The 19873-nt window shown below is 44.6% G+C and overlaps 1 protein-coding gene across 2 annotated transcripts in view; it reads left to right on the top strand.

Annotated features, from left to right (window-relative positions):
* LDLRAD3 (low density lipoprotein receptor class A domain containing 3) overlaps positions 1-19873 on the top strand; it is a 230943-nt gene that overhangs the window by 19017 nt on the left and 192053 nt on the right. The window contains exons 3-4 of one of the 2 annotated variants that reach the window (XM_045014748.1): positions 1121-1281; positions 15650-15758. Coding sequence is in view for 1 of the 2 variants with exons in the window: in XM_045014747.1 (XP_044870682.1) it covers positions 18089-18122 (34 nt within the window). In the remaining variant the exon portion in view is untranslated. Of the gene's footprint in view, positions 1-1120; positions 1282-15649; positions 15759-18001; positions 18123-19873 lie in introns of those variants that run through there. The other variant, XM_045014747.1, reaches the window with a different exon arrangement.

The raw sequence follows: 19873 nt of genomic DNA, 5'->3' as shown, positions 1-19873 counted from the left end.
TGTTCAGTACTGCAAATCACTGGTTACTGGATGTCCCAGGGGACTGGAGCCTTTTCCCTACAGATCAGCACTTTAAATCCAGCCCAGATCAATTCAAATCTAGCCCAGTTCAGCTGATGGGTATTCACTGGTCTGTGTGTAACATGCTGATGCTCTCAAGCTAGTTCATATCAGAAAACACAGCCCACCAGTCCCAGTCATCAAATAGGCTTGCTCCATTGGCCAGCATTAAGTTCAGTGGGAAAAAGATGTTTGTTTTTTTTAAGAGGTGAGCGAATGCGGCAACCTTTATTCAAGGTAAAATTGTCCTGTTTTTAAGGGCAAATGCTGTATAATACACTCAAACACGTTTATGTAACAATAGCACCTAGAGGCCTCCATCAAGATCAAGTCCTTCTTGTGCTAAGTACTATACAAACACACACAGAGCTTACAATCTAAATTCATAGAGGGGGAAACTGAGGCACAGATAGGGGCAGGGACTTGCCTAGGGTCACACAGAAGGTCAGTGACAATGCCAGAAACAGTACCCAGGTCTCCTGACTCCAAGTCATTATCTGCAGGATATGCTGCCTCTCAATAGACCATAGATAATATATACACATCCTATCCTATCAGTTCCTTACTAATAGTATTTGAGAAGTGGCCTATGTACAGTTGAGTTATGGTGGGTATTAACAAAATGTATGTGTTAATCTATGCAGCTGTCAGGATAGTGTTTTTTAAAAAAAAATAATGCTGTGTGTATGCTAATACCCCACTATGTGTTGTTTGTTGTAAAATGTTTGGCCAATTTTAAATAAGACTGCTTAGCAAGACGGGCACACAAAAAAAAGTATGGAGGCTAGCTTTATGTCATAAGTGAGATTAAGTAGCAAAATTAGTGGAGTGGGATTTCTGTTCTGACTGGCCTGAAATAACACTAGAAATTCATGATGGCAATCTTGATGCCAACAATCAAATGTTCTAATGGGAGCAATGACTTACATTTTTGAGCCAGTCCCATGATTTGACATAGCTTTGCCAATACCTGCTTAAATCCCTGTTCTCATGATCCCAGATGTGGGTTAAAGGCAAGGGCGTATTCTCCATTTTTAATATCCTTTTTGTTATTTTCCAGGTGCCTTTACTTGCATCCCTCCTGATATTTCCCTTAAGGACATTCCTCAGATATATCTCTGCAATGAGACCCCGATGGAAGTGGCTGCTAAATGTAAATCTCAGATGTTTTGGAATGTTTGCTAAAACAGTTACCAAAAACGGAATGGAACAACTTCTCCAGTTGGGTTTTTTTTTTTTACTCCCTATCATACAAGCTGCAGCAATTCTATTTGGTAATGAAGTGTGACAATCTTATTAGAGCATCCCCTGTCCCAGAAGGATTTCCTGGATATAACAGACCCCTGGCATTTTTTCTTTTAGACCATGCTGATTCTCCCCTCCCCTGTAACCCACACACACACACACACACAGCTCCCAGGGGACCTGTATTGTGAATTCTGACCCTGCTGACTTGACTTGACTTGGATCCTCCCCCAGAATAGGAAAAACCACAAAGAGTTTAATTCAGTTTCACTAGTATTAATAAATTTTGAAAAGAAGGTAAAATACAGAATGGCTTTGCTTCTGTGCTCAAAGCTGAACACAACAAGGAATCCTTATGGGATTTTAGACTAAACAGCTTCCAAGAATCCAGTAAAGTTTTGGAATCAACGCATCTGACTAGACCCTCAAATGGATATGCTATCAGACAGCCTATAGACCAGTCCTTGTACTATAGGTCCTCTTGTTAATCATCTTCTACAGTAAGGACTAATCCATGCAGGGTGTGTAGTGGTTATTGCCAGGGCATAGAATATAGACACAAAGAGGTTACTAGGCTGGAATGCCCCCCTGCAGCTCCTGTCTTTCAGAGAGGCCAGAATAAGGGCAGCCACACTCCTCCTGCTTCTTGCAGGCATTCTGGCATGCTTTGGGGGCAGTGCTACCCACAGTTTGGCCTGTAATGTCAAATTTGGAGGGGAAAAAACTTAGGTGCTCATGCCTGCATTTTCACTCAAATTGTAATAAGCACATTTCTCATTTTCATACCATTGCATTACTTCTAACTGCCAGAGCTTCAGATGATCCAGCTAGGGACCTAATTTGCACTGAAGTTAAGCTCAGTGGAGCAGTAACTGTGTCTTACTCTTTATATGTTTGGATTTTTACAAACTGTACTAAAAGAGAGCCCATTCAAAGCTCTGGCCACCCTTAACAATATACCAAATAATTAAACAGACATATCAATTCCCCCTAGACCAAATCAAATAATACAGTAACAAAACTGCAGAAACAAATCAACTTCTCACAACATGTATTTGCACAGCACATAGCATAGTGATGTTACTGTAATACAATGAAGCTAGTTAGAGATGAGTCAAAATCAAATCCGTGAGAATAAAATACTTTGTTTTTGGGGGTTGTGATGAGGTGTGCTCCCCACACTAGCCCTGCAAGAGCTGAGTTGGAGAAGGTGGGCCCAATCAGCTAATTAGTCTGTAAGCATAGGGAGCTTTAGGATGGAGGCAGTTAATTAGAGAGAAGCTTACCTGCAAGAGACAGGCAGGGCTTCTATAAACAGAAGGAAAACAGAAACAGAATGGGTAGCAGGGAGAAGGTTGCAATTACTCCCTGAGAAGAGGGAGGAGTGTTTGAGGGGAAGCAGAAACATGTTGCCCAAAGTTACTCCCTGGGAGGAGGGAGTAAAGAGACTGGAAATCCAGAGGACTGGGGAAGATCAGAGGTTTTTAAGGTCAGACTTGACAAAGCCCTGGCTGTGATGATTTAGTTGGGGTTGGTCCTGCTTTGGGCAGGGGCTTGGACTAGATGACCTGCTGAGGTCTCTTCCAACCCTAAGCTTCTGTGATTCAGCCCAGGGAAAGGCAGCAGGGTACAGGGAATGGACTTTAACTGCTGTGTAGAGGGTCTATGAGCCAAAAAACAGAATAGAAGGTAGACCCAGGTTCCCCTGCCAGCCACTGTAGGAGCAGGGCCAGCTTTAGGAAGTGTGGGGCCCGATTCGAATAGTTTCAACAGGGCCCCGGCAGGGATGACTCACCTGGTGGTGCTCTGGGTCTTCGGTGGATCCTTCACTCGCTCCAAGTCTTCGGCAGCACTGAAGGACCTGATGCCGAAATGCTGCCGAAAACCCAGAGCACAGACAAGTGTGTAAAAATTAAAAGGGCGCGGGGCCCGAATTGGGGGAATCGGCCTAAAGCCGGCCCTGTGTAGGAGGGGCAGTATGAGACAGTGAAGCTGAAGATTGCCTGAGAGTGCTGGAGAGCAGGAACTTTGGTATACTCCCTCCAGAAGGGGAACCTCAATAATGACCTGGCCAGAGGGCTGAATCATGAAGAGAACAAACTGTAGTTCCTGACAGCCAGAGAGGGACTGCTGGGAGGGGAGTTGGCCTGACTGAGCTAATCCTCAGAACTACCAGAAGCTGGTGCCATCTAGCAGTGAGTAGAGCAACCTGTCACGTGACTTGTATTCAGATCAAATCTGCCCCCACTGGGCTGGTTCTGTAACAGATTCTGAACCAGATGGAACCAGAAAAAAGGTCAGGCTCCAATTCAGCTGTGTGGCTCAACAATCATGAGATTCTAGTGTCATCACTTCTTATGTGGATTTGGCTGTGAACATAAGCATCACACCTGATATGAAGCTGAGTCAACCGCCTCAGCCCAGTTCTACTATAGGAATGCAGTGCTTATAACGTACACAATCCTGCTCTCCTATTGCTGTGCCTGTAGTTAATATGGGGGAAAAGAGAGAGCATTGCCCCCCCGTCCCTTGCCTGTTAGTCTGGCAGCTTTCGGCAGCACTAGACTCCTTTCAACAATGCATTTTAAAGCTAAATGCTAACAATGGCTTTATTTTTAGTGATCTTGTATGTCCTCCCCTATGTCTGTAAATGCTGTACACTGTCTCTTTAAATCAGCTAGACACTCAATTACATGATGCCCTGCCATTGACTTGAGTAACATGATCTTAATCTTGTGTTCCAAACATTCCCTGATGTACATGTGCAGCTTTAGAAAGTGCTCTGTTAACTACTGTAAGGGTGAACATGGCTTCTCTATTATTAAATCAGCAAGACAGCAAAACACTTTAACAAACAGTAGATATCCTGAATAGTAGCCCAAACCAGATCTTTTATTTAAATCGGACTTTATAGCCAGATATGGGAAACATAAGGAGGGCTTTTGCTGATGGAAAAGTGGCAGCTCACACTGGGAGATGCTAGAATTTCAGATGCTAGCAGAGCTATTGGATTCTAAAGCTAGTATTCTAGTCTGAGGGTGTGGCCATGCAATTCAGTAGTAGCACAGGCCAAGTTTCCCAGCGGCAGTGTACTGAAAGGCCCTTTGTGCTCATGGCATGCAAGCCAAATGTCAGTCTGACCATCTGGATGAGTTCCCCTTCCTTTCTTCCCTAGTGAGATTTCAGGAGAGGAGGGGTGGCTGATGGTACATTGTTATGGAGTCTGTTGGTTGTGTACACAGCTTTCAGAACTAACTGCATTAATTGGAGACCGATAGAAGATAGACAAGGGGCCTGCTGCTCTCTTGTGTGTTGTCCAGAAGAGCAGAAGGATGAAGGCGGGGGGAGTGCGGGCAGAGAAAGAGACTGCAGTGGCAGTGCATTGGTAATAGGGTGACCAGATGTCCCGATTTTATAGGGATGGTCCTGATTTTGGGTTTTTTTTCTTATATAGGCTCTTATTTACCCCATCCTGTGTCCTGATTTTTCACACTTGCTGTCTGATCACCCTAATGGGTAATCTAATTAAGTCATAAGCATTTCCTACTGGCTGAGCATCCTTAACCCTGCTATTGGATCCTGCCTGTCAGTGACACTGTCTTTCAAATCTGGACCATTTTACCACTGACATTTCCCGTTTGCAGTCCAAGCTGGTGCTGGATTTACCAGTTATGTCAACCCATACATGGGGGGAAGATTTTAATTGGTTCTTGCTATGGCTCAGGGTCATAATCTAGCTCAGTGGTTTGAGCATTGGCTTGCTAAACCCAGGGCTGCAAATTCAATCCTTGAGGGGGACATTTAGGGATCTGGGGGAAATGTCAGGGACAGTACTTGGTCCTGCTAGTGAAGGCAGGGGACTGGACTTGATGACCTTTCAAGGTCCCTTCCAGTTCTATGAGATATTTAAAAATGCTATTGTTCCTCATGTAAAAATATCCCTCTGTCTTGTTAATATTTCTTTTTTTTCCTCCTAAACCACTTTACCCAAAACAAAAGACAGTGGCTATAAAAGGGATTTTTAAAATATCCCCTTAATCCATTCTATGCACTGTGCATGTAATCTCTACCAATGACTAGCCTAATGGGTCCAATTCATCCCTGGTATAACTCCACTTTCTGTGATGGGGCTACACTATGGATGAAATTGGCCCAGTATATTTGGCTTATAATCTTACAAGATTATGCTGGGATCTTGTAGGCTAAACATGGTCTGGCCAGCTTGCTGCTTAGATGGGTGACCTCTAGGGAAAGCTAGTGTTTGCAAGAAGTGTGGCTGGTGATTCAGTAAGAAGTGCACTTTCTGGTAAATCATTATTGACTCCACTGCACTAGCTGTGTCACTATGCTGCTGGATGTGAAGTTTTATTCTCTGCACCTCCCCACCCCCACGGTCCCAGATAAAGATGCAAGACTGTGGTCCTTAATATTTGTGGTCATTAAATAGTCCTTGGCATTCTTTGCAAGAGTGGGGAGTCCTGGCCGAATTCCAGCGTGGATCATTGTTTTCTGTTTATCTTAATCCTCCTGCACTTTCAGAGCATTGATTCTTCTTTGCTGTCCTAAACTCCTATTTTATGTTGCTGCATTTCACCCCAAGAGCTGGATGTGCTTCAGAGGTAAGCAAAGGGATCCGAATATAGATTGGTACACACATAGTCAGTTAGGATTCAATTGTGCAAGGAGTTGAGAGCTCTGGCCCTGATCCAGTAAAGTGATTAAGCATATGCCTTACTTTGAACACAAGTAGTCCCACAGACTTCAGTAGAACTAGGTACAGTACATGCTTTAAATTAACCAGGTGTTTCAGTAGATCAGGGCCAGAATCCTCAGTATCCCAATTGAGATACTCGGTAAGGTAAAATGAAACATTTTGTGTACCATCTGGATGAAAGGTTTTATGTAAATGTAATGTCCTGGTCAGAATCCTAGATCCCTGATTGACTTGTTAGAAGTGTAATATTGTACACTCAGCAACAGAGATAATCAGACCCTCAGTTTGTTAGGGTTATAAAAGATGAAATTATCAGCTTTATTCTTTTTTTTGTTATTGCAATTGGGATCATAGCTGTCAATATGGGGTCCTCAACCATCCTCCTTCCCAGCATTTCAGGATGGTTTGGAATTACGATATGATCATTTCTTCACCAGAGGTCAGATCCTGAAGTCTTTACTCAGGCAAAGCCCTCACTGCAGTCAGTGGGAGGTTTGCCCAAAGGTTGGATCCCAATAGAATGAATGCAGGGGCTGAGAGTCAGGGGACTCTGTCTGAGCTAAGCTTTAGAAATTCCTGAGGGTTTTTTTCCTCCCAATTAATGTTCCTTGATAATCTATTTCCCCCACCTTGTATTCAATGTGAACTGCTTTTCTATCTCATGTTACATCTGTACCATCCTTCCTCTAAAGTCATCAGTGTGGTATAGCACTCAGTGTTTCAACAAGGTTCATCATATATATAAATACATATACTCCCACAGGCACACAGAGAGAGAGAGAGAGGCTTTCATTATGTATTTCTCATGACCTGGTGCTAAGGGAGAGCGCACTAATTTTAGAAGTGTTAAAACAGAGACTTGAAATGAGACTACAATATAAAATCCTCATGGGCTAGATCCTGAACTGGCCTAAATTGCTGTAGCTCCAATTTACACTAGCTGAGGATTTAACTCCTATATATGCATGTGTAACAAGCAACCTTATGTTATCTGCTTCTAAATTGCATGGTTTATTTCACTATCCAGACATTGATTTGCCTCGTGTAATTTATTTGACAAAACCTCTGCTAATGGACACTTGGAGGTAACCTTATATCTATTGATCTGGTCATTCATTTATTGATTATCCACTGTTCCGTCAAATGATCCTCTCTGATCACTTGTCTTCATTATACTTTGAATTACGGGAGCAGCTTGTGTACTTTACACACTGCCCATTATGCTAATGAGAATTATTGATATGGTAATTGTCTAGGTGGTGAGCTCAGGAACTGAAGACAACATAATCAACTAGCATGTCTTCAAGTTGTCTATTATGAGTATTCTGGAATAATTAGCAGTAAATATTGACATGTTGGTAGCGGTAGATAATTAATTTAATTCACATCAAAAGAACCAGAGACACTTTTGGAGTAAAATAAAACACTCCAATACTCTGGCTTTCTGACTAGTCCCTCCAGAAAATAAAAAGACTCAGAAAATCAGTGTAAAAAGCTTGACTCAGGAGAGGACTATACAAATATAAAACCAAAGAGACATTATAGCTAGAAAATTTTAGCCACCATTTCTTTCATGTAGAAGCAGCGAAGAGTCCTGTGGCACCTTATAGACTAACAGACGTTTTGCAGCATGAGCTTTCGTGGGTGAATGCAAGAAGACTTCTTGCATCTGAAGAAGTGGGTATTCACCCACGAAAGCTCATGCTGCAAAACGTCTGTTAGTCTATAAGGTGCCACAGGACTCTTCGCTGCTTCTACAGAACCAGACTAACAGGGCTACCCCTCTGATACTTGACATTTCTTTCATATATTTCCCCCAGAGAACAATTATGGGGGAGCAGAGCCCTAATGCTTCCCCCTACACTGACCACATGGGATGGGCGTCCCTCCTCCTGGTGAGCAATCTAGGGTCCTCATCCTTCAAATGCACATGTGCCTCGCTTTGCTACCATGCGTAATCATTTTGAAGTCAGTGGGACTGTTCCTGGTAGTAAAGTTGTGTTTGCAGCTGAGGTCACCAGCTGTCCTTTGTAGGGAATGCCTAGGGGTGGGAGAGGCATTTGAGCAGGAAAGGGGAAAATGAGGGAACTGGGGAAACTGCCTGAAGGATTGTTATAATACAATTTAAAAAATAAAATGAGCTAAATAGAGAGAAAAATTAGGATAACTATTTTTTTCCAAGCCAAAGGCAAGGATTATATTAAAAAACAACCACCAAGATTTAAAACAAAGGACAAATATATGGAACAGGCTAGTCTAAATATAAAATGGCAAGGTTTAAATAATAAGCGCAGGCCCTAATCCTGCAATTGTATCTGCCACTGCAGTCTCTGTCACTCTGTCAAGTCTCCATTGACTTCAGGGTGGGTTTATACTGGAGGGACTGAGGTGAGAATCTGGCCCTATAGCTCTGATTTTGGGTTGTGTTCTGGCTCATTTACAGCAAAAGCAGCTAAAACTCTGCAGCTGGGAATTCCCCTAGCACTGGGTCCTGAGAGGCTGTTCCCTGGGAGGTGTAGGGCTGGCACATGTCTGGTAGGAGGCATGTTGGGAGGGGGAGGGGTGTGTATGGGAGATGGATGGAGCACTTGGCACTCCAGCTATTCTGGGTCAGCAGACTGGCTAATAGAAGGCTGTTGGAAGTTGCTGTAAGTTAATATAGTTCTAGGTAAAGGTGGAAAAGGTAAAGATGCCTTTGCCCTTTCTCCTAGGCTAAAGCTACTGAGAGGTGCAGCTCTGAACTGGGCCCTATGTGTTTAATATGGGCAGACCATGAATAACTCAGTTATTATAATTACCTATTAATATGTGAGGGGTGCACATGCTGAGGGCAAGGCTGATGGTTTAAGACACTTCCCCCATTGTTGGTCTATGTATCAGCATCTGCTCCTGGTGGCATTGTACTGGAGGTAATTGCCATGCCTCCAGCGGCGCTGGGGGAGCCCTAAACTGAGTGGCCTCTGCTATGCCTGTTAACAGTGGAGCATTGGCTTCCTGGCATGGGCCTGGATCTGCTGCATTGTGGGAGGGTGGCATAGCTGAGATTGCAAGTCACAAGGAGGGGAGAGGGATGGCTCATTGTGCCCTCCTGTCTGTGAAGGGCCAGGTACACTAACATGCCAAAGACAGAGAGGTGTATGAGGGAGGTTGTTCTAACAAGCAGAGATGGAATGCAAACAGGGAAAGGGAAATGGATGCTGACCATCAGGATCAGTTTCCTGACAGGGACTTCTACTAGAGTGTGGAATAGTCTCCCAAGGGATGGGGGAAGCCCCCTTGCTTGAGTCATTAAAAGTGAAGTAGACAAAGCACCCGGTGATTTACTGTGCTGTAGGGGACAACCCTGCATTGTCGGGGGGAGGGACAGATTGACCTAACAGGTCTTTTCCATCTCTAATTTCTGAGTCACAAGCACTAATTTACAGTAAAACCATCTTTCACATTGAATGAGAGCTCTACAGCAGGGGGCCACTCGCAGACAGCTGCTCTGTGAGGAATAGAATTAGAAGGAAAGGGCCTGCTCTGTACACAGCACTAGAATATACTGAGATTCTAGCTGGTTATTTTTGAGCAAAAATTCCTGTGCAGCTTCTAAAATATTGACTCCAAAGTCTGGCAGAAGAGGAGGAGGATTTAACACGACTAGCTTAGTTATACCTAGAGTAGGATCCCAGTTTTTGAAAGTTGGGTCCTTAATGGGATGTCTCAGTTCTGCATCTGGATGCTCCCATGGGCACTTTTGCACACAAAAAAGGAACATCTCCAGATACTATTCATAATATTAACTGCTTGCATTCATCAAGAACACAATGTAACTGTCTGAGGGATAGACTCCCAGGAAGTCAAAAACAAGGAGATCTAGGTAGCAGGTTATATCCACTGGATAGAGGCCTGAGACTAAATCTGGCTATTTCTATAGCATAATGAAAGAAATCACTTTGTTTAGGTGACCCCAGTTACTGTGGGCTCTGGAACCCCTGGCATTTAAGGGACTGGTGAGGCTTTTCTCTTCAGAGGTTGTTATGTGGCTCCTTGCATACAGGGGTGGCTCTATGTTTTTTGCTGCCCCAAGCACAGCAGTCAGGGAGCCTTCGGTGGCGGTTCTGCGGGTGATCTGCTGGACCCACCACCGAATTGCCGCTGAAGCAGCGGGACCGGTGGACCTCCCACAGAAACACTCACAACGACCAGCACACCACCGCCCCCCCAGCTTGCCGCCCCAGGCACGTGCTTGCTGCGCTGGTGCCTGGAGCCATCCCTGCTTGCATAGGCGCTGACTCCGAGGCAGGAGCTACAGATGCTAACTTTCCAATGTGCTGTGGGGTGCTCACTGCTCAACCTCCTGCTGTGCCTCAGGTCCTGCCACCACTCCACCCCTTCCCCCAAGGCCCTTGCCCCTTCCCCCGAGCCTGCCATGCCCTTGCTCCTCTCCCCTCCCCACCAGAGCCTCCTGTGCACTTCGAAACAGCTGATTGTGGCAGGCCGGAGGGAGGGGGAGGCACTGGAAGCGGGGGGCGGGGGGAGCTGATGCGGGTGGGGGGGCTGCTCAGCTGACATATTACAGTGGCTCTTTGGCAATGTTCATTGGTAAATTCTGGCTCCTTCTCAGGCTCAGGTTGGCCATCCCTGCCATATAAAGATAGTGCAGGGATGGGTGGCCTATAAATGCTTACAATATGCTCCCCTTTACATGCCAGGTGTGTCCATTTGATCAACCATCATGTGGGAATGTGGATGGGAAGATTTGACTCTGCTTTCTAAGCTGAATAAAGTTGGAGTAGTTGAAAGAGCTTCTAGCTTGCTGTAGAACTACTAAGATCAAAACTTTAGACAGCCATAATGATGAGGAATTCTAATGGGTAGATGGATACATGCCAATATGCTAATGTTCATGTTTAACTTAATAAATGCTAATGATTAAGATGATTTTATAGATGTTTTTGGGACCTACATTTATCATTTTGCCATGATATATTAAAAACAAGATTATTATTATTTTGAATGCATCACAAAGCTGTTGCTAAGCACAGTGCCAAACTTGCTGACTTGTCTAAGTGGCAGCTAGTCATTTATAAAGCACTGCAGTATATTATTACAAGTTTTTGTCCTTAATTAACATAACCCTGAATTTTCATTTCCATCAATCCTGCCAGCAGGCCTGACGCCTGAGCTCATATAAATGACCAGAATTAATTTTTTTTTCCAGAATACTGCCTCCCAAGTGAAGCCAGAAGGTTTAGATTGTATTTGGAGACATTAGTAGATTTTTTTTTTCTCCTGCATATCAAACCAGTCTAAACTTCTGGATTATGATGAATTAAACTAAATGAGTCATGCAAAGTCCGCTGGTTAGAAACAGGTTATCAATACTGTATTTGGGGCTTGGTCTTCTCAAGTGTTGAGTGCCCTCAACACCCATGGATTTCAAGTTCTCTTGAAGAACATGCCATGTGATTAGTCCTTAGTCAAGCATTCATGAAGATCTACAGCATTGCCAATGGCCGGTGAGGGCATTTGGCACCTTTCAAGACCAAACTCTTTATGCTTAGAGTAACAGATTAGTGCCTTTTCATATTCAAAATGTCCTGAAAGGTTTAATATAATTTTGTAGGAAAATGTGGAAGTTAATAACAATAACTTTCACTTATATGGTACCTTTCTTCTGTGGATCTCAAAGGACTTTACAAACATTCTAGAATTAAGCCTCACAACACCCCTGGGAGGTAGGTATTATTAACCCCATTTTACAAATAGCCCACAGAGATTAAGTGACTGGCCCACAGCTGCACAGAAAGTCAGTGGCGAGCTTCACATAGAACCCAGAAATCCTAACACCCATTCCCCTGCTCTAACTATGAACACAGCCTTAGGAAATATATCCTATTTTACGGGAGAGGGGATCACTGAGAGAAATACCTGGTTTATCCTGAAAAATGCCATGATGAGTTCTTTAACTTCCATGAAGATAGCCACTTGAAAAGACAGAAGGGGCCTTGGTTTAATATCTAATCATACACCATCCCATTTTAGTACTGTGTACGAAACCTAACCCTGGTGTGGGTTGTTAACTCATAACCTTCCAGAGGCAAAAGTGCTACAAAATGAGCCACACAGACACCATCATCATTTAATCCCATTTAATAGTATTAAATGGTATTTTACGTCAACACACTGGGATGTTTAGAACTAGAGGATTATGATGACTTCATTGCAGGCAGACACAGAAGCTGCACTTAGGGGAAATCCCTCAGGAAAAAACACACGTATCTGTTTAGAATAGTAAAGGGAACACTAGAAACTATGGCCAGTAGCACCTCAATGTGCTTTCCCTACATGCCTGATTCTGAGAAAATTTCTTTCTATAGCCTTTAACTAAAATTGCACAAAGTTATAATACCTGCATATGTAACTTTCTCATATACATCTAGCCAATCTGTTTATTAAAGTTGAGAATATAGGCCAATCCGCTCTGTTATATGAATGTAATTGCCAGTGAAGACAATGGGAGCAGCACCCATGAAACAGAGTGGAGAATATGGATTTATCTTTATACTGTATATAGTTCCTTACTATATTTTTGACTATGTTCCCCTATTCCTGATACCCTGTGCTGCTACTGTACATTGAGGATCCATGTACATACTGAGCACCCTGAAGTATTTACAGGCTTATCCTTACAACATCCTTGTGAGCTAGGGGAGTGGTATTATTTACCAGTTTCATCAGGAAACTGGTCACACGGGAAGTCTGTAGCAGAGTTGGACATTGAACACAGATTGCATGAACTGAGTACCAGCCCTACGTCTTAACCAGAAGACACCACTCATTTTCCATTATTTGTAAGCAGTTCATACCATGTCAAGGTGGATCAGAATAGATTGCAGCTCATAAACTGGGGGGGTGGGGTGAAGAACCTCTAGAAAATGTGTTGATTCCTGCTTCACTGGAAATCCACTCCTTTAACAGTATCGGACTTGTTCTTGCTCCTATAGAAGCCAATGGGAGTTTTGCCCTGGAGTTAATTAGGAGCAGGAACAGGAGCATTGTACTGAAGGGCTGAAGAGAAAGAAACTCATTCACAGCCCTAGAACCTCTCTTGCCTCCATTTCTCCTGCTCCCAGCCCACTCTCTCCAATAACCATGGAAACCCTTCTTGGTCAATGCTGAAAGAGGCTCCTGCCCACCTCATTGTACTGCTGGCCCCATATCCCTGAATGAAACTTCTCTGGCTTTCATGCTTGTTCTTCCCCATCTCTGGCCCGAGCAGCTGATGTATACTGTTACTTTCTCTTGCTGGCCTGGGAGAGTTGTTTGGAGCCAGCAGAAGGGTGAAAAATGGTCTCATGGGGAGCACAGGGCAGAGGCATGTAAGTTGCGGCATAGGAGTGGTCTGGCAGATGGACAGACCTTGCACTTCCTGCAGCATTGACCCAGCCAAACTTCCCAGTGGTGGAAACCCCTCCTCATCTCTGGCACAGAGAAACAGTCATCAGCTGTTGGAATTAACTTGTTGTTGAGTTGACATCCCCTTGGGAATTTCCTATTAAGGGTTAAAGCTGCATTCAAGAGGTAACTGTGATGGGTTGGATCACAGAACCCCCCCTGGGAGGTAATAATTGGAGATATACCAATCTCCTCCTCCTAGAACTGGAAGGGACCTTGAAAGGTCATCAAGTCCAGCCCCCTGCCTTCACTAGGAGGACGAATTTTTGCCCCAGATCCCTAAGTGGCCTCCTCAAGGATTGAACTCACAATCCTGGGTTTAGCAGGCCAAAGCTCAAACCACTGAACTATCCCTCCCCCGTGATGTGCCAAGACTACCTCTGCTCCTGTTTTCCCTGCCAGTTTAGGACTCCAGCACCCTGTCTTGCTGAGCCAGACACTCCCGTCTGCTCCAGCACAGACCCAGGGTCTGAATTACTTGCCCCAAAGCTGCAGGTTTACCTGAAAAGTGTGCTTGTCTTTAGCACTCAGATGCCCAACTCCCAATGGGGTCTAAACCCAAGTAAATTCGTTTTACCCTGTATAAAGCTTATGGAGGGTAAACTCATAAATTGTTCGTCCTCTATAACTCTGTTAGAGAGATATGCACAGCTGTTTGCTCCCCCAGGTATTAATACATACTCTGAGTTAACTAATAAGTAAAAAGTGATTTTATTAAATACAGACAGTAGGATTTAAGTGGTTCCAAGTAGTAACAGACAGAACAAAGTAAGTCACCAAGCAAAATAAAATAAAACATGCAAATCTATGTCTAAGCAAACTGAATACAGATAATCTCACCCTCAGAGATGTTTCAGTAAGTTTTTTCTCAGACTGGACACCTTCCAGGCCTGGGCACAATTCTTTTCCCGGAACAGCTCTTGTCCCAGCTTAGGTGGTAGCTAGCGGATTCTTCATGATGGCTCCTCCCTCCCTTTGTTCTCTTCCATCCCTTTATAGATCTTTTGCATAAGGTGGGAATCCTTGTGTCCCTCTCTGAGTTCCCACCCCGTCCTTCTCAATGGAAAGACACACCAGGTTAAAGATGGATTCCAGTTAGGTGACATGATCACATGTCACAGCAAGACTTCATTACCCACTTGCCAGCACATAGGTATACAGGAAGACTTACAGGTCAAACACAGCCATTTGCAGACAATGGTCCTAGTTAATGGGAGTCATCAAGATTCCAAACCACCATTAATGGCCCACACTTTACATAATTACAATAGGCCCTCAGAGTTATATTTCATATTTCTAGTTTCAGATGCAAGAGTGGTACATTTATACAAATAGGATGATTACACTCAGTAGATTATAAGCTTTGTAATGATACCTTACAAGAGGCCTTTTGCATGAAGCATATCTCAGTTACATTATATTTACTTATTAAATTTTTATAAAATCATATAGACTGCACAACGTCACAGAAACAAATGTTAAAGATTAGATCTTAAATAGAACTCTTATTTTAAACAACAAAATACAGTAATCTTTCCAAATAATGTGAAATCCTCATCAATAAATCTCTAGCCCACAAGCTAGTCTGACTCTATTAAACATGAATTACAAGAACTCAGCCTGTACCCAGCAGTATTTTTGTGCTGATTATTTGAAGACATTTTTAGAAATAATTTGGCAGTTTTGGGCTCTTGTAAACTGACTTCTTAGCCAGAAGAACTTGTGCACTCAGCATTCTCTGCAACTATTAAATGTACCCTGTGAGCATTTCTGAAAGTTAAAGTTTATAACACACATGCAAATTTATTCACCTACCTACTACACATGCAGGAATACTTCCTGACATGAAAGGTATCAATTTTCTTAATGAATAAGAGCAACAGTTTTCCCAAGAAAGCAAAAGAGATCAAAATGGTGTTGTGAACTAATGCTGGTCTTTTAATCTCTACTTGATCCAGAGTGACAATCTACCTTCCTAAAACAGGCCTGCTCCTGCTCCCTTTGAAGCCAAGGATTTCAGTAGGAGCCGATTGGGCCCTTAAACTGCAACTATAAATATATTATGGAAAGGCATTACAGATTCCTAAACTCGGGTTAGGTGACCCTGACTGTACTTCACAAGGACTGTAAGTGCCACAGTCTATCTTTGTTTGACTGGTTATAATGATAAAATCTGCTATTTTCCAGTGATGCCAGGAAGACAGGTGGAGAGGAAAGGCTCTTTAAGAAGTTAGTGTGACCCAGGAACCCCCCCAGTGCCAACTAGCAAGGAGGTTACAAGAATATTGTGATCCTAGTAAGTACATTCTGGTTCACCAAAGTATGTTGTATGAAGTCTTATAAGAAAGCCAGGATCACACTGCTCAATAATATTGTTGTGAAACGTATGTACAGATAATAAATAAGGAGGTATGTATGTATACTGAAAATATGTTCTAAAGTCTATATCAAGGCAGAGTTGACAGGTTTTCTGTGAGACAAAAGATGTTTATTCACTTGTCTCTCTGTCAGCATGTAATTAAGCATTGTAAGCCAACACAATGGTAACCCTATTTACATAGGAAGTCAAGGCAGGGGATGTGAAATTAACAGGGAGGCAGCACACCAGAGAATAAGCCACAGGGGGTCATCCTGACTCTGGGTTCGGACAATGAACTTTTGGGGATATAAGGAGAAGGCAAGGAAGACATCCCTTTATCCCGCACCTAGAAAGTAATCCGGCAGTGCGTTTACATTCATGAAAACAAGATTTCAACCTGCACTGGATGAAACACTGCAAAGGACATTTGGGGTGAGACAAACTTCCTTATCTTGGAGGTTAGCCTGTTAAATTAAAGTTAGTCTCTAGATACCATGTTATAATTTTGTTTTATGTGTAACAATTTTGTTTCCATTATTCTTACTCACTGTCTCTAGAATCTTTGATGATAAACTTATTGTTGTTTTCACTATTAATATATCTCAGTGCTGTGGTATAATACTGGGAGAGGATCCTGAGTTGAATCATACAGACTGGTTCCCTTGGGTACAGCAGACCTGGTATTACTGTGAGTGTTAAGTGGAGAAGGGGCTGGACACTACAGGGGAACACTTCAAAGGGGTTTAGGGTACAGCTACCATTAACCTGCAAGGCAAAGGAAGGGCTGGCTTAGCCCAGAGGAGAGTTCTAGGATGGCTAACAGCTTTGAGGTGTCAGGGAGCTGACAGCCAGTTCAATGCCTTAACTAACTGTGGAAAAGAGACAGAACATGAACCTTGGGAGACTATTTGCCTTTAGTTCTGCCCCCCTTTCCAGGCTGCAGTACAAGGACCCATTCATGCAGGTGTGCTACCAGACGCACAAGGGGTGTGGACTCGCTGCCTCTTGCCATGCATCCATTCCAGCTGTTCCTTGGGCAATAGGATCTGGCCCAAAATAAGTTAACAAGGACTTCATTACTATCAATGCCTAGATATTACTACAATGTGTTACTGGAAGAATCAGTATTGTAAACCCCAAGCTAAAAAATGTTTCCAGGAGTTGGGGATTTACACAAAACACCCTAAATCACTGGCAACACACACACACACAATTATCATCATTTCAGCTTAGCTTGTAATTGTGTATGAGCCACTTTTCTCTTTGAGTGTGAACATGGGTGGCAGCATATTACTTGTTTGCATGTGATAGGGGAAATATGTGAACACAATGTGAGTGCAACTAGGAACCACATGTTTAGAATGAGCACTATGTACAGCAGTAGAGTTGCTTGCTATGGTTTTTGAATCTGCAGCTATTATTATTACATGCATTTCTGTTATGCCCATCACTGTAATGTCTGGTCACAGAGATAGTGTGTTTGGTGGGTGAGTGACAGGAAAAGAACTGGACAATAGCTCCTTGATGGCAGGGCCGGCTTTAGTAAGTGTGGGGCCCAATTTGAATAGTTTCGATGGGGCCCCAGCAGGGATGACTTAGGCACTCTTCTTTAGGGCGCGGGGCCCTCTTAGGCGCAGGGCCCAATTCGGAGGAATCAGGGGAATCGGCCTAAAGCCGGCCCTGCTTGATGGGAGTTTGAGGTAGGCCCTGGGCTCTGAATAATCCAGGAAGACAGGAGTTGCAATGGCAGCTCCCTGGTCCCTGTGGCAGGGAGAAGATGCACTGTTACCTCTCTCTGCCGGTGTGTGCACCAGACAGGGAAGGAGAGGGTGTAATGATCCCCTCGTGCGTGCAGCAGGCTGGGGAGCAGGGGTAACTGGTAACTACCCACACCTGCACCAGGCTAGGAAACGGGGTGCAATGCTAACTCCCCTCACTGTGTGGCCGGCTGGGGTGCAGGAGGAACGACACCCTCCGCTCCCTGGTGCGGTGCATGCATGGGCGGGAATCTCCGCCCCAGGTGCGCCAGCAGGGGAAGAGGGAGAGAGGGGCACCGGGCACAGGAGCCGCGTGGGCGGGCCCGCAGCCAGGGTCCCGGCCGGGGCCGCTGCGCTCTGTGGCTGCGCCGCGGGCCCCTCCCCCGGCCCCGCCCTCCTCTCCCCCTCCCCCCGCCCGGGCCCGCAGCGTCTGGGCCGGGTTCGGGCGGAGACTGGCTCGCGCACGGAGCAGGCAGAAAGGAAAGTTTGCGGAGCGGCCGGCGCGGGGCCATGTGGCTGCTGTGGCTGCTGCTGGGCTTGGCGGGTGAGTGGGGCGGCAGCGGCGGCTCCTTCCCCGGGCTCGCGAGGGAGGGGCGGGCTGGGCTGGGCTGGGCTCGGGGGGCCGTGGGTACCGCCCCTCCCAGTGCGTATCGGGCTGGGGAGCGGCGAGTGTGCAGCCGTGGAGCCTGCCCCCCCTCCCATGCACCAGGCTGGGGAGCGGCGGGTGTGCAGCAGTGGAGGCTGCCCCCCCTCCCATGCACCAGGCTGGGGCGGGGGAGGTGCAGCCGTGGAGGCTGCCCCCCTCCCATGCACCAGGCTGGGGCGGGGGAAGAAGGGCTGTTTGCAGAGCATTCGCCTCCCTGCTGCGCCTTGTGTGGTCTAGCAAGAGGAGAGGAAGGTGTGTGTACACAATGGGCAGGGGTTTCCTCCCATGAGCGGCGTGTTGCAAGCTGCGCTCTGAGCATTGGACCACCGCTTTAGCTAGGACTTTCTCCTCACTTCTGGATGCATGGAGCCAGCAGACTAGGTTGTTTCTGCCCCTGAGGCACCGGGGTCGGTGGCTGAGCTACTTTGGTCCCTGTGCTGCCCTGGTGTGGTTTCCCTGAGCTGTCACTTGTGGCTTGAAGCTGCAGCCCTAGTCCTTGGGTTGAGAGCAAGGAGGGGAGGAGAGGGGTCAGGAATTTTTCTTCTGCTTCTGAAGTTTGGCCCTTGGATGCAGTAAGGTTAGGAATAAAGCTGCTCCTGTGTCCATGTGGCATGTTGTTAGTGGGGCACTATTGCAGGGCAGTCTGGGCCATGCTCTCATGCAACAAGATACCAACCAGCATGGGCACGTTTATAGAGGGCCATGACTGTATGCTGTACCTTGCAGTGCCTACTGAAGGCCCTGATCCACAGAGCTTACTGTCTGAAAGCCTGAAAGGGTATGGTATTGCTGGCAAACAACATGATCAGGGTGGAGAAAAAACAGCGATTTAAAAAACAAACAAAAAGTCAGATTTTTTAAAAATTTAAATCAGATTTGATAAAATGCTTTTTGAGGAAAAAAACCTCTCTAGAGATTGTTTTAATTAAGATGCATTATAGCTCAGAGATATCTCATCATGGAATAGGGATTATAAATTCTAATTCTATAGTGTGAGGCAATATATTCATGTCATGTTTAAGAAAAGTTTTGTAAATGAGTTCCACTAGTTCATGGATTAGGGACCCAATTTTATGGAGTTACAGGGGCTTCTGTATAGATTATTTAGGTTAATCTTTCTATCTACCCCATGGGACTCAGTGCTCAGTCTAGACTATACCACCAGAGATGCTTAGTTTTGCAGTTATCAAACTGTGGCTTTGTGTCTCTAGAGATAACATGCTTGTTAACAGCAAAAATGGTTATAAAAAATAAATAAATAATATTTAGAGGTGAGAAATAAGAGACCTCAACTCTATTGTCCCTCTGCAAATTTGTGTACACGAAGTCAATCCCTTACTTCTTTCTAAAAGTGCAAAGTTTCAAAAAGTTTAATGAACAGAAGATTGTTGGGGGCAGAATAGATCTGGACAAGGAGAAGAAGTCTGGAGATAAATGTGAAAAGTGAGGGACATATGCTTGTTTTGTTAAAATATTATATGTTGTTGAAGAAAAAAAAATCCAGAATACTTAATGTTGTTGTTTTAGTTAAATAAAACAATTTAAATGTCTATCTAGTGATATTCTCTTCCTAATACGGCATGGCAAGAAAATCCTCCAAATATTAATGATTAACCTGTTGAATTGGAGATAGTTCACCTCCCAGTGAC

This window comes from Mauremys mutica, chromosome 4 (genome assembly GCF_020497125.1).
Source record: "Mauremys mutica isolate MM-2020 ecotype Southern chromosome 4, ASM2049712v1, whole genome shotgun sequence".
NCBI lineage: Eukaryota > Metazoa > Chordata > Testudines > Geoemydidae > Mauremys > Mauremys mutica.
Note: the sequence above shows the minus strand (reverse complement) of the source record. Positions and strands in the feature narration are given on the sequence as shown.